Source organism: Dicentrarchus labrax, unplaced genomic scaffold, assembly GCF_905237075.1.
Source record: "Dicentrarchus labrax unplaced genomic scaffold, dlabrax2021, whole genome shotgun sequence".
NCBI lineage: Eukaryota > Metazoa > Chordata > Actinopteri > Moronidae > Dicentrarchus > Dicentrarchus labrax.
This window is the reverse complement of record NW_026136998.1, coordinates 959,979-975,661: the sequence shown is the minus strand read 5'-3', so window position 1 is coordinate 975,661 and position 15,683 is coordinate 959,979. Positions and strand designations below refer to the sequence as shown.

Here is a 15,683-nt window from a genome sequence, read left to right as displayed (position 1 = left end):
ATAAAAAAGATTAATCTATATTTATTGTTCATTTCATATATTAAACTATTAAATTCAAGTTTAATACTGTCAATACATTTCTAAAATTATGTCAAATTAGTGACATTAACAGTAAAAAAGTATTAGTTCTTTTAATTATTTATTTAATCATTTTTAATGTGTTAGTTAACTGACAGATATGTTGTATAATGATGGAAGTTGAATAAATGTTGCTTATCAGTGTATAAGCACATGTAAACTGTCCAAAAGCATTTATAGATCATTGTTTTACAGTGTAAATATCTTTAAACATTAAAAAGACAAAAAAATAAGATTTTATGTCAAATTAAAGCTAAAAACTGTATTTTAATAATAAAAAATGTATGTAATTTTTTTGTTGTTGTTGCTTATCAGGTTGGTTTGAACCAAAAGAGTTCAGGGCAGAAGCAGGAGCCGGTGGGTGTTTAACAGGCTGCTGTTAATATATAGAGGTTTAAATCTTTACATTAATGTTTTAAATGTGTGACGTTTTCTAGTCAGGGACATAAATTACATTCCAGATTACGAAAGATATAACAATGGAGCACAGAGGTCATGTAAAACACGTTTTATTGTAGATTTGTATTTGTCAGCAGAGCATCAGGATATAGTGATGATGAAGAGTTCACTAAGAAACTCACAATCTGCTTGGACTCTATTTAATTTTTTTTATGGAGTCTTGAGGCTCTGTATTTGATCAATTATGGCGTTTCCAATTTCATTCCTGGTCTTCCCCGGGAACTTCTCGTGAACAGCATCTAGAAACGTGCAGAGCAAAGTAATGAGTCTTCATGCTGGTGTAGATTACAGTTTCTCTCAGCCACTTTGGTACATTTCTCAAATCAGAATTGAAATGATCTGTCTGTTGAAGAGTCTTAACCCCCAAACATCTGGGGATTGTAAGTATATTTTCTCTACATTTCTTTCAGACCTTTTTGGTGAATGTGTCTTGAATTGATGAATTGCTCTCAGGTTGACGATAATGGTGGAGAACAGCCATTACCGTACTTCTGAGGGATAAACTTTTGCACAAGATACAGACTTCTGCAGATAATCCATGGTGTGGTGCTGCTTGTACAAACTGCTTCAAGAAGTGCTGATAGATATATGATCAATATATGATCAATATATGATCGACATATGATCGATATATAATCGATATAGGATAGATATATAATAGATATATGATCGATATATGACCGATATATGACCAATATATATGATCGATATATGGTAGATGATCGATATATGATCGATATGTTCCACAAACGTTAAACAAGAAATGTACCAAAGCAACTGAAACATGCAGTAGATTGGGTTCTCTTACAAGACTTTACTAGATAGACAGACAGACAGATACAATTAAACAAAATAAAATCAACTCACCGATAATAGCATTCACTTTTCTCTGATCAAGGGCTTTCTTCTGCAGCATGTCTCGTGCAATTTTACATTTCCCTCCTGAGAGAGTGGGATTTTATTAGATTTGCGTGTAAAGTAATTGACTGGTCAGGTGCTACTCACAATACTGACCCCTCAAGTTGCTTTGCATCAGTGTTTCTCTGTCGAACACACCCATCAACAGAATCCTGGTCATATCTGACGCGGTGTCAACCATGTTGGCTTTATCCCACACATCACTGGTCACGAATACGCCCGATCCTGGAAATGTTTCTTGCTGCTAAAAGATCAGATTAAAAGAATAAGATAGTGTACACAAAGCATGTTAATCCAAGACATGAGTTGATAACCAGCTAAAAATATCATTTAGAATATCAATTTATTTATTTAAAAGGTGTTGGGATTTAAAACCAAATCGAGTTATAATAGTGAAACACAACAGTTTGTGAAACAGCACCACCTTCAGGTGAAATCATTTCCTACTACAGCACTGACATTTCCTACTTCTGCAGCACTGACATTTCCTACTTCTACAGCACTGGCATTTCCTACTTCTGCAGCACTGACATTTCCTACTTCTGCAGCACTGGCATTTCCTACTTCTGCAGCACTGGCATTTCCTACTTCAACAACACTGCCATTTCCTACTTCTACAACACTGACATTTCCTACTGCAAGACTAGTATTTCCTACTTCTGCAGCACTGGCATTTCCTCCTGCAGCACTGACATTTCCTACTACAGCACTGCATTTCCTACTTCAACAACACTGACATTTCCTCCTTCTACAACACTGACATTTCCTACTGCAAGACTAGTATTTCCTACTTCTGCAGCACTGGCATTTCCTCCTACAGCACTGACATTTCCTACTTCTACAGCACTGACATTTCCTACTTCTACAGCACTGACATTTCCTACTTTTAAAGCACTGGCATTTCCTACTTCTTCAGCACTGACATTTCCTACTTCTGCAGCACTGGCATTTCCTACTACAGCACTGACATTTCCTACTACAGCACTGACATTTCCTACTTCTACAACACTGACATTTCCTACTTCTACAGCACTGACATTTCCTACTTCAACAACACTGACATTTCCTCCTTCTACAACACTGACATTTCCTACTTCTACAACACTGCCATTTCCTACTTCTACAACACTGCCATTTGACATTTCCTACTTCTACAACACTGACATTTCCTACTGCAAGACTAGTATTTCCTACTTCTGCAGCACTGGCATTTCCTACTTCTACAGCACTGACATTTCCTACTTCTACAGCACTGCCATTTCCTACTTCTACAACACTGCCATTTCCTACTTCTACAGCACTGCCATTTCCTACTTCTACAACACTGACATTTCCTACTTCTACAACACTGACATTTCCTACTTCTACAGCACTGACATTTCCTACTTCTACAACACTGCCATTTCCTACTCAAACTTATTTCTACTTCTGCAGCACTGACATTTCCTACTTCAACAATACTGACATTTCCTACTACAACAACCTGACATTTCTTCAAGACAGTCCTACTTCTACAGCACTGACATTTCCTACTGCAGCACTGACATTTCCTACTGATATTTCCACTACAGCACTGACATTTCCTACTGCAAGAACTAGTATTTCCTACTTCTGCAGCACTGACATTTCCTACTTCTACAACACTGACATTTCCTACTTCTACAGCACTGCCATTTCCTACTTCTACAACACTGACATTTCCTACTTCTACAACACTGCCATTTCCTACTTCTGCAGCACTGACATTTCCTACTTCTACAGCACTGACATTTCCTACTTTTAAAGCACTGGCATTTCCTACTTCTTTAGCACTGACATTTCCTACTTCTGCAGCACTGGCATTTCCTACTACAGCACTGACATTTCCTACTGCAAGACTAGTATTTCCTACTTCTGCAGCACTGGCATTTCCTACTTCTACAACACTGACATTTCCTACTTCTACAGCACTGACATTTCCTACTACAGCACTGACATTTCCTACTTCTACAGCACTGACATTTCCTCCTGCAGCACTGACATTTCCTACTTCTAGCAGCACTGACATTTCCTACTTCTGCAGCACTGACATTCCCTACTTCTGCACTGCCATTTCCTACTTCTACAGCACTGACATTTCCTACTTTTAAAGCACTGGCATTTCCTACTTCTGCAGCACTGCCATTTCCTACTTACAGCACTGACATTTCCTACTGCAGGAGTAGCATTTCCTACTACAGCACTGACATTTCCTACTACAGCACTGACATTTCCTACTTCTAAAGCACTGGCATTTCCTACTGCAGCACTGGCATTTCCTCCTGAGCTCTGCAGTATTTGTTCTTCTTGGGTCTCTGCAAAGAGGGAAACAAAAGTTACATTAGTATTTCCTTTTAATTGCTGTTACTGGAATACAAACAATATGTGTTATATCCAGTCAAACTAAAGTTAATCCATGTATTGATTTATTTATTACCATTTAGTTAAAGATATTTTAATGCACTTTAAAAAAAAAATGAGAGAAGACTTCATGTGTAGGGCTGAACAATGTGGTAAAAAAAATAACACAGAATCGTAGAGTGAATACTTTTTAATTTCCTTTAAAAAAGGATGCTGATGTGTCAGTACCAACACATATTCTGTCATTCTTCTATCCGGAGATTATTATTTGTGAGCCAGAGAGATTTAAATTACATTGCCTTTTCACTGAGAAAAGTAATCCAATTACAGTAGTAGTGAGTCATCTAAGAGTTATTGTGGATAGGAAAATACAAGCTTTTAACTGCACTTATATTCCTTTTGTCCCCAAGAATGTCTCTTGGTGGCCGCTGATGTCTGGTACCTAATTTCTCTCCCACAGTTTGATGTGCAGTTTTCCTTTTTCATCCTGATTCAACTTCGAGGTCACCTCGTCCCAACTTTTACCACCCACACTCCCTTCTCATCTCCTACCTCCTCTGCTTATTGCACAGATCACTTCCTGGGCCTGGTTCCCATCTCGAGTCCTAACCTCTCTGAACTTATTTACCATCAGTCCATCACCCACAGACAGCCTTCATCTATGGAATGTAATTAGCTGTGTAACTATACTGTTTCCATATAGAAAGGTACGTGAAATAACACAATATGATAATGTTTGCTTCATGTTCACAGAACCTTATCCCTGAATGCATTTTCCCACCACAACTTTGATTAAATAGGCGTGAGATATTAAAGGCTTTTTAAATCATGAGTCCCTCAGACTTCTTTTACAGTTCTCTACTGTGACTTTGTTTAATCCTCATTATTGATACGTTAGATTGTGTCATTAGAGCCCGAGCAGCGTCTGCTTGCAGCTTTAATTTCAGGTTGTCTTGCACCTTGGTTCCTTTGTTAATGTGGTAACTGTTGCAGTATTTTCATTTTTACCTAAAACGTTCAGCTCAAGCAGAACTTGACCCAAATCGTCAATATCTTCTTGTGGAGTCCTCTCTCGTCCGTCTGTCTCCATTTGCCCCTGAGCATAGGAGTAAATAATGTCTTTAAATGATGCTGCTAGCAAAAAAAGACCATAAGAACCATTTCCTAATGTTGCATTGGTGGTTATTTGCCTTCATGAAACTCACCTTGTTTTGTGCAGCGGACTTCTGCAGAGTGTCTGAAACTGTGGTTTCTTAAACCCCACTGGGTCTGGATTTGGAAGTGGGAAGATTTTAACAACGTGTATGCGGGTCAGTTGTTGTGTGATAAGATGCTCTAACCAATGAGACGGGCGTGGGTTGTGCTTCTACACAATACAACCTTATCGTAATATGTTGGTCTTATCATTGTCTGGAGAGAATTTCTCTCTTTTATTTCCTCTTATTTCCTATTTCATACATACATATATAAACAGGTTGTACATTTATCATTATCTGATTTAGAATTGTTGAGATGTTTTTGAAGGTTGAACACTGGCTGCTACTAATGCCGTTACTATGTTTGGTCACAAGGTGGCAGCAAAGATCACTGAGAGAAGAAGGTAAATATTCAGTTTGATTTCTGCTTTGTTTTCACTTTCATTGCTCACACATCCACATTTACATTACTGATGTTACTGACTGACACACATCCACATTTACACTACTGATGTTACTGACACACATCCACATTTGTAAGTTACTATCATAAATTCACTATCTGCCATCTATTGTGTCCTTCTCCGTATTTGTCATGGCCTTGGAGCCGGGTTATGACACAATGTATAAATACTTTTAAGAACATTGTGTTTTTCCTGAATGGTTTGATTCATGAGGCAGTGTTTGGTTTGTCCCTGCTCTTACAGGAAAGAGTTAGTGCTGAGTCAACCCATGAACTCAACATGGCAAGAGGGAAGGATTATGGGATATGGCCATGGAAACTGTGAGATCTGACCCAACGTGGAATGAGAGAGAGAGAGAGAGAGAGACAGACAGACAGAGACAGAGAGACAGAGAGAGAGGAGGCAATGTCTTTAAAACTCATATCTAAGATCTAATCCAGGATATATTTTCATACTCACTAGCTTCTTCAGTGCCTGCAATCCTCCGGTTTGTTGAGATGGTCTGTGATGACTGTCTGAGTGTTGAGTAACTTTCCTGTATCTCTGTAGCCGTCTGTTGATCCAGGGGTGTGTCCAGAGGGTGGTCCAATCATGCTAGGAAGGAAGAAAGTAAGGCTCAGCTTTGGTGGTGGAAAACTGGTACCTACAAGTCTCTTTATGTCACTTTATGTTCACTGAATGCAGTTCTTTTTACTGTTTTTGAATATTTCTGCACACTGGGCTCCATAAACAGTGCTGGAACTGAATAAACTGAAAGCTGAGACTCAAACTTCCCACCCACGGTAATAATTTCAGACAATGATTAGCAGATCTCTGGAGGATCAGTGTCTTTTCAGGATTTCTTCAACAAACAAATGAATAAAATTATATAATAAAGTGTGTTGAAATGTGATTTGAACTATAAAATGATATAAGTTATGCATGCATAACCAAAACACTAAGGAGAGATTCACTCTCCCGTATAGATACAGTGGGAGCAATATTTATTTGATCCCTTGCTGATTTTGTAGGTTTGCCCCCAAAGAATGGAACTGTGTATAATTTAAATCATAGGTACATTTGAACATTGAGAGACAGAATATCACAAAATAATCCAGAACAACAACATCATATACATTTTATAAATGTTTTATCATATTTTCGCATTAAATAAGTATTTGATCCATAGAACAATAGGACTTAATACTTGGTGGAGAAACCTTTGTTGGCAAGCACAGAGGTCAGACGTTTCTTGTAGTTTTCACCAGGTTTGCATAGTCTGTTTTTCCTTAGAAGTAGCTGAAGTTCGTCAGTTTTATTGCACAGCGAACGCACGTTGGAGAGGAATATTCCAGGTAATGGTGTGCGATGTCCGTGCTGGCGGCACGTTTCCCTCTCCTCCTGCATCTCACTGCGCGGGCAAAGGTGAGGGCACCGTTGACCACAATGTCCAATATTTCAACGGAAGAAAGAAGAAAAGTGGGAAACAGATCAGCTGCGGTTGTTCTCCTGATGTTCATGAGCTCTTCTCTAGTGGAAAAGCTCTGGGTATCACAGCCGAAAACTGACAACAAACAAAACAAGAAAAAACAAAGCGCACCCACACCGAGGCAACGTACGTGGCGCCATCTTAGATGCAAGCAGCTATTGAGAGCTCGCTGATGTTACCTCATGCTATGCTAATTACTTGATTTCTGCAGGTTTATCTGACATATGAGCAGTTTTATACACACAGGCTGTCTTTGATTTCCTTTATTGGTTGTTTTACTTTCTAAATCTCGATTCAACAACATGTAAAATGTACAGATTCATCAGTCACACGTCTTTCTCAGTTTAAGTGCGAGCTGGGAAGTGATTTAATAACGGATTCATGTCAAAATGTATTTGAAGCTGGATGATTTTATATTGATCCAATACTGCATTGATGATGTGATATATGAGCGGTGTTATGGCCACCCTAGCAGCCACACACAGGCAACAACAAGCACCTGGTGCTAACTCTTTCACTTGTTTGATTATCTTTAGGTTTAGTTGTATTTAGATTTAAAACATTAGACACAATTCACAATAAATAACTGGACACAGATTTTGGATTCATAATACAGTTTTATTATTATTATTACATTAGTTAACTTCCTTTGTCAATTGTGGGTAGTGTTATTAGGTTCATTCATTTAGGTTATTCTTCATTGCATTAATCCAGTTTTCTTTGAGTTACCAGTTCCTGGGTGCTGCTGCTGAAGGTGTCTCATGGCTGACAAAGGAAGTGCCAGCTGAATCAGAGAGGCTTAAAAGGGGTTGGGCCAATAATAAGCTACACCATGTTGGCCGAAATCATGGGGAGAGGCAGTGATTTCTCCTCGTTTGAGTTTAGTTATTTCTGATGTTTAATATTTCAGTATTTTCTTTAATAATATTTGGCTGCATTATCTGAATATTATTTGAGGTGATTATGGTTTGTTAAAATGTTGTGTTTTAGTCTATTCCCCAGGTGTGTCAGAGTGGCCTGATCAGCCACCATTTAAGTTTCCCCAGTGTCTCAGTTTATGGAGGTCGGTTAGGTTGGTTGGTTGAGTGTGGTCAGTTTGTTCAGTTAATGTAGTCTGAGTTAAGTTCTGTTTAGTTGACCTCTTTTATGGGCCCAGAACATTTTGTATATTTTGTAAATTGGTTATTTTCACATTTTTCATTTATTAAATTATTTTTTTGGTGAAAATGTACCCTCGACGCCTCGATCTCTGACAAGCAGATATTGTGATATTCTGTAGCTCATCCAGCTCATTGATAATTGGTTGGACTGAATAAGCAGAACAATAAATAACCCAGTTTGGGCCTCAAGTTGTAATAAGTTGTTTGAATGTCTAAACTATAAAATAATCTGCAGGTTTACAGGTTTTATTTTAAATACATGGAAATATTAATACAGTTTAAAACATACTGAATTATAATGAATTGAAAATAACGTGAAAAATCTGTAATTTCTTATTAACATTGTTATTAACATAAAAAAGATCTAATCTATATATATTATTTATTTCATGTATTAAACTGTTAAATTCAAGTTTAATACTGTTACATTTCTAAAATTATGTAAAATTAGTGACACTACCTTGGCTGCTGCTCCATCTCTGACAATAGTCTACGATGAAGTCTTTGTCTTTTGACCTACGCCTCACCACACCAGATTGTCTGGTTCGGCAGTCTTCTGAAGTTGGAGAGCAAACTAATTCACTGCTATCTATATGCTTCTTACATGTGAAGTCCCCCCCGTCGGCGGGCCCTCTCCTCCTCATCGGATTATTGGCTATTTGCTGCTGTTATGCTGTGGATTATCCCGTGGATACTCCTGGGGTACACGTCATCTCTTCATCCACAGACACTCGACTTCTGGGTACAAGCTAGCACTAGCTCTGTGCTGGCGCTCCACACCTGGATCACGCCACCGCTCTACTCCACCGCCAACCTCCACTCACTCAACAACCACCTCCATTGCATTGATATCCTCCGAGAAACTGGACTACTTCGCAGTCCTCCACACAGAGGCTCTGGTCGTTTCTGTTATAGCAGAGTGCACCTGTATTTATAGATCATTGCATTGGTTTTACAGTGTAAATATCTTTAATTAAACATGAAAGAGACAACAAAATAAGATTTTATGTCAAATTAAAGCTAAAAACTATTTTAATATAGATATTTTGTCATTTTTTTGTTGTTGTTGTTTATCAGGTTGGTTTGAACCAAAAGAGTTCACAGTGGGCAGAAACAGGAGCCGGTGGGTGTTTAACAGGCTGCTGTTAATATATAGAGGTTTAAATCTTCACATTAATATTTTAAATGTGTGACGTCTTCTAGTCGGGGACATAAATTACATTCCAGATTACAAAAGATATAACAATGGAGCACAGAGGTCATGTAAAACATGTTTTTATTGTAGATTTGTATTTGTCAGCAGAGCATCAGGATATAGTGATGATGAAGAGTTCAATAAGAAACTCACAATCTGCTTGGACTCTAATTATTGCCTCTTTCTTTTTTTATTGGAGTCTTGAGGCTCTGTATTTTATCATTTATGGCCTTTCCAATTTCACCCCTGGTCTTCTCCGGGAACTTCTTGAGAACAGCATCTAGAAACATGCAGAGCAAAGTAATGAGTCTTCATGCTGGTGTAGATTACAGTTTCTCTCAGCCACTTTGGTACATTTCTCCAATCAGAATTGAAATGATCTGTCTGACGAGTCTTTACCCCCAAACATCTGGGCATAGTAAGTATATTTACTCTACACACCGATATATGATCGATATATGATTGATATATAACGTCATTTACGATGTAAGAAAGCAACTGAAACATGATAGATAGATAGATAGATAGATAGATAGATAGATAGATAGATAGATAGATAGATAGATAGATAGATAGATAGATAGACACAATTAAACAAAATAAAATTAACTCACCGATAATGGCATTCACTTTTCTCTGATCAAGGGCTTCCTTCTGCGGCATGTCTCCAATTTTACATTTCCCTCCTGAGAGAGTGGGATTTTATTAGATTCACTTGTAAAGTAATTGACTGATCAGGTGCTACTCACAATACTGACCCCTCAAGTTGCTTTGCATCAGTGTTTCTCTGTCGAACACACCCATCACCAGCTTCCTGGCCATTTTTGTCCCAGTGTCAGCCTCGTTGGCTTTATCCCACACATCACTGGTCACGAATACACCCGATCCTGGAAATATTTCCTTCTGTTGAAAGATCAGATTAAAAGAATAACAGAGTGTACACAAAGGATGTTAATCCAAGACATGAGTTGATAACCAGCTAAATATATCATTTAGAATATCAATTTATGTAAACTGTGATCACAATGAATGTTTCCTGTGCTGAGCCAATAAAAAAAAGTGTTGGGATTTAAAACCAAATCGAGTTATAATAGTGAAACACAACAGTTTGTGAAACAGCACCACCTTCAGGTGAAATCATTTCCTACTACAGCACTGACATTTCCTACTACAGCACTGACATTTCCTACTGCAGCACTGGCATTTCCTCCTGAGCTCTGCGGTATTTGTTCTTCTTGGGTCTCTGCAAAGAGGGAAACAAAAGTTACATTAGTATTTCCTTTTAATTGCTGTTACTGGAATACAAACAATATGTGTTATATCCAATCAAAATAAAGTAAATCTATGTATGTCAAAATTGAGAGAAGACTTCATGTGTAGGGCTGAACAATGTGGTAAATAAAACATAGAATCGTAGAGTGAATAATTTTTAATTTCCTTAAAAGAAGGATGCTTATGTGTCGGTACCAACACATATTCTGTCATTCTTCTATCCGGAGATTATTATTTGTGAGCCAGAGAGATTTAAATTACATTACCTTTTCACTGGGAAAAGTAATCCAATTACAGTAGTAGTGAAAGTCATCTAAGAGTTATTGTGGATAGGAAAATACAAGCTTTTAACTGCACTTATATTCCTTTTGTCTCATAGGATGTCTCTTGGTGGCCGCTGATGTCTGGTACCTAATGACCCATCTCTCTCCCACACAGGTCACCTCGTCCCAACTTCTACCACCCACACTGCTTATTGCACGTATCACTACCTGGGCCTGGTTCCCATCTCGAGTCCTCACCTCTCTGAACTTGTTTACCATCAGTCCATCACCCACAGACAGCCTTTGTCTATGGAATATAATTAGCTGTGTAACTATACTGTGACTGTGTTTAATCCTCATTATTGATACGTTAGATTGTGTCATTAGAGCCCGAGCAGCGACTGCTTGCAGCTTTAATTTCAGGTTGTCTTGCACCTTGGTTCCTTTTTTACGACAGAGTATTAGGGCCAGACTAAGAGAAGAAATTATATTTTTGGGGGGAAATTACTAGAATATAGTCATAATATTAGGTCTATGAGAATAAAGTCATAATATTAGGTCTATGAGAATAAAGTCATAATATTAGGTCTATGAGAATAAAGTCATAATATTAGGTCTATGAGAATAAAGTCATAATATTGAGAGAATAAAGTCGTAATTTTATTAGAACTGTCAGCCTGTTGGCTCAGCCAGCAAAACTGTTTAACAACGAAATGATCAATACGTTAGTTTACCTGTTGACTGTACGGTACGACTGAGACAAACAGCGGCTGCTGGGCTCAGGCTGAGGCTGCTGATTGGTTGAGCTGCTCACGTCAGATCTTGATAACTCGTAGTTGATTATCGTAGTTTTTTCCCATTAAAATGACTTTTTTTCTTGTATTATTACGACTTTATTCTCTTAATATTATGACTTTTGTCTCGTAATGTTACGTCTTTATTCTCGTAATTTCCCCCCAAAAACAAATAATTTTTTACTTAGTCTGGCCCTAATACTCCGTCGTACTTTGTTAATGTGGTAACTGTTGCACTATTTACATTTTTACCTGAAACGTTCAGCTCCTGCAGAACTTGACCCAAAGCGTCAATTTCAGCTGGTGGAGTCCTCTCTCTTCCGTCCTTTGTCTCCATTTGCCCCTGAGCATAGGAGTAAATAATGTCTTTAAAAAGATGCTGCTAGCAAAAAAAGACCATAAGAACTATTTCCTAATGTTGCATTGGTGGTTATTTGCCTTCATGAAACTTACCTTGTTTTGTGCAGCGGACTTCTGCACGTCTTCCTCAGAAGAGGAGGCCTCACCAGCGTCTGCTGCCTTCTCCTCTTCCTCTTTCTTACATGTGCTTTTACCTGGAACCTTCTCCATCGTGTCCTCAACCTGCAGAGCAACCAGATATTAAGTTCCCAGTGAGGTTGTGCTGTGCTATACAGGCAGGAGCCCTCAGAGAGTCTGAAACTGTGGTTTCTTAAGATTTTAACAATGTGTATGCAGGTCAGTTGTTGTGTGATCAGATGCTCTAACCGATGAGGAGATGGGCGTGGGTTGTGCTTCTAAACAATAAAACCTTCTTTGTAATATGTCGGTCTTATCATTGTCTGGAGAGAATTTCCTGAAGATCAATAAAGTATTTATGATTCTGATGTTTGTTGTTCTCAAGAAAGACAAAACGTTTTTTTTCTCTTGATACATACATATATAAACAGGTTGTACATTTTTCATTATCTGATTTAGAATTGTTGAGATGTTTTTGAAGGTTGAACACTGGCTGCTACTAATGCCGTTACTATGTTTGGTCACAAGGTGGCAGCAAAGATCACTGAGAGAAGAAGGTAAATATTCAGTTTGATTTCTGCTTTGTTTTCACTTTCATTGCTCACACATCCACATTTACATTACTGATGTTACTGACTGACACACATCCACATTTACATTACTGATGTTACTGACTGACACATCCACATTTACATTACTGATGTTACTGACTGACACATCCACATTTACATTACTGATGTTACTGACTGACACACATCCACATTTACATTACTGATGTTACTGACTGACACACATCCACATTTACATTACTGATGTTACTGACTGGTCCGTGTATGTTTTGGTCATTGGATTTTCCTTTCAGAAACGGGTATTAAAAACAGAAAACGAGTGGTTATTTGATTTTCGTTTTAAAATACAAAAATTAAAATTGAAATACAAGGCGTTTTTCTTTTTCATGGTCAGAAAGGGATGAGCGAAATTTAAAAAATGATTCGATTTTCATTTTCTATTTCATATAACAAAAAATAAAATCACTAGAAAACAGAAACAGAAAAAAGTCCTGTTGTTTCATATTCTGAGACCGGATGTTGTCATTAACAGGACGGTGCTGTGTAGAAGAAACAGTAGGCTAGTAGACTGCGGTCAATCCAGCCGTGAGTCCGATCTCCGTGGTCAAATCAGCCGCACTTAAATTTACAGTGTACAAGTATTCTCAGCATTATGGTAAATGCGGAGAAACAGCGTATTTACTTCCGGTTTTCAAAATACCGTTTCTGAAAGGACAATCCAATGACCACAACAAACACGGACCCTCCTCTTACAGGAAAGAGTTAATGCTGAGTCAACCCATGAACTCAACATGGCAAGAGGGAAGGATTATGGGATATGGCTCTGGGTACCGTGAGATCTGACCCAACGTGGAACAAACAGTCAGTCATTAGAAAACATTAATATGACCACTAAAACCACAGGAAATGAAAACTGACTGAAAGCACTAAAGTACAAGGTCGAGTTCACATCAGGAGAGAGAGAGAGAGAGAGAGAGACAGAGAGAGACAGAGAGAGACAGACAGAGAGACAGAGAGAGACAGAGAGAGACAGAGAGAGACAGACAGAGACAGAGAGAGACAGACAGAGAGAGAGAGAGACAGAGAGAGAGAGAGAACAGACAGAGACAGAGAGAGACAGACAGAGAGAGAGAGAGACAGAGAGAGAGAGAGAGACAGACAGAGACAGAGAGAGACAGACAGAGAGAGAGACAGACAGAGACAGACAGAGACAGAGAGAGACAGAGAGAGACAGACAGAGACAGAGAGAGAGACAAGAGAGAGAGACAGAGACAGACAGAGACAGAGAGAGACAGACAGAGACAGAGAGAGAGAGACAGAGAGAGAGAGACAGAGAGAGAGGAGGCAATGTCTTTAAAACTCATATCTAAGATGTAATCCAGGATATATTTTCATACTCACTAGCTTCTTCAGTGCCTGCAATCCTCCGGTTTGTTGAGATGGTCTGCGATGACTGTCTGAGTGTTGAGTAACTTTCCTGTATCTCTGTAGCCGTCTGTTGATCCAGGGGTGTGTCCAGAGGGTGGACCAATCATGCTAGGAAGGAAGAAAGTGAGGCTCAGCTTTGGTGGTGGAAAACTGGTACCTACAAGTCTCTTTATGTCACTTTATGTTCACTGAATGCAGTTCTTTTTACTGTTTTTGAATATTTCTGCACACTGGGCTCCATAAACAGTGCTGGAACTGAATAAACTGAAAGCTGAGACTCAAACTTCCCACCCACATTAATAATTTCAGACAATGATTAGCAGATCTCTGGAGGATCAGTGTCTTTTCAGGATTTCTTCAACAAACAAATGAATAAAATAAAATTATATATAATGTGTTGAAATGTGATAATATAAATAATATAATTTATGCATGCATAACCAAAACACCATTGAGGAATTCACTCTCCTGTATAGATTCCCAAGTCTGTCGCTCACGATCCATCAACTGTCAGCCAAATCAGAACTATAAGCCAGGTGAAAACAGTGTATGCTCCTTGGGTAGAGACTATTTTTCTATAATTGGCAAACAGCCGGGGCACAAAGCCAGAAGACACTGCAAACAGATGTATCTCGTTCTCCGTGTGCACGCAGCATCATGGCATCTGTCGGCAAGCTGGGGCCAGTGGTTTCCAGGATGTACCACCGTTTGTTTCTGTGTCTGTGGGGATACATTACAACACACTGATCCATGAGATCCACTCCTCCCATATGCTGATTGTACAGCTTCATGGAAAATGTCCTTGGGATGTTGAGCATCTTCTTTTCTTTCTTGCTCCATCTCTGGGCCACATCTGATGGAGACTGTCCAGTGCAGGAAGAGGCCATGTGGATCCCTGAACTATCTAACCAACGCAGTGTTTCCTCTAGGATTTTTTTTAGCAGTGGGGGCAGGACCGTCTGATACCGTGGCGGCAGAAATTTAACAGTGGCGGGCTGCCACTCCAAAATCAACATAGAGGAAACACTGCAACGTGTGACATAGATCCTCTTCCTTCTCGCTGTAGTTGCTTTTCACTCTTCACTTTCAGTTGTGCTCCGTGAAGCCTGTTGTTTCTGCGTGTGCCATAGATCCCTTTGGTGTCGCAATGCCTGACTGATCTGACCTTGCCCCCCAGCTGAACCCTGATAGGCTTACAATCTGTACATGTATCCAGAGGATCCTGCTCTCACCCACACGCTCACACCCCAGGGCTTTGGGCTTTTTGGGGATGTACTGCTTGAGAGACAGGTGGCACTTGTAGGGAATCATCTGTTCATCTATCGATTGAAGTGCTTCAGGATCGACTGCTGAACGAAAGGTTCATCCAACACTGGTCAAACTTTGAAGAACTTATCTGCATTTTCAGGGACATGTGACAAGTTATCAACAAAGTTATTGTAGCTCAGAATCTGCCCCAATCTGTTCACTGGCATTGCATCTGCTTTCAAGTCAAGATGAAGTCCTGCCTCTGATGACCAGTACATTCTTGATCTTGGGTATCTGATGTATGACAGGTCACCA

At 39.0% G+C, this 15,683-nt stretch overlaps 1 protein-coding gene and 1 long non-coding RNA gene across 2 annotated transcripts in view; one reads left to right on the top strand and one right to left on the bottom strand.

The window, feature by feature from the left end:
- shld2 (shieldin complex subunit 2) overlaps positions 1–15,683 on the bottom strand; it is a 56,360-nt gene that overhangs the window by 14,938 nt on the left and 25,739 nt on the right. Inside the window, 6 exon segments of the mRNA XM_051395620.1 lie at positions 1,552–1,699; positions 3,703–3,758; positions 10,489–10,560; positions 11,899–11,989; positions 12,100–12,228; positions 14,094–14,228. Coding sequence (XP_051251580.1) covers positions 1,552–1,699; positions 3,703–3,758; positions 10,489–10,560; positions 11,899–11,989; positions 12,100–12,228; positions 14,094–14,228 — 631 coding nt within the window.
- LOC127361291 (uncharacterized) lies at positions 4,510–7,119 on the top strand. The gene is made up of 3 exons (XR_007884166.1): positions 4,510–5,144; positions 5,406–5,434; positions 5,738–7,119. It is a non-coding gene; the product is annotated as an uncharacterized LOC127361291 (long non-coding RNA).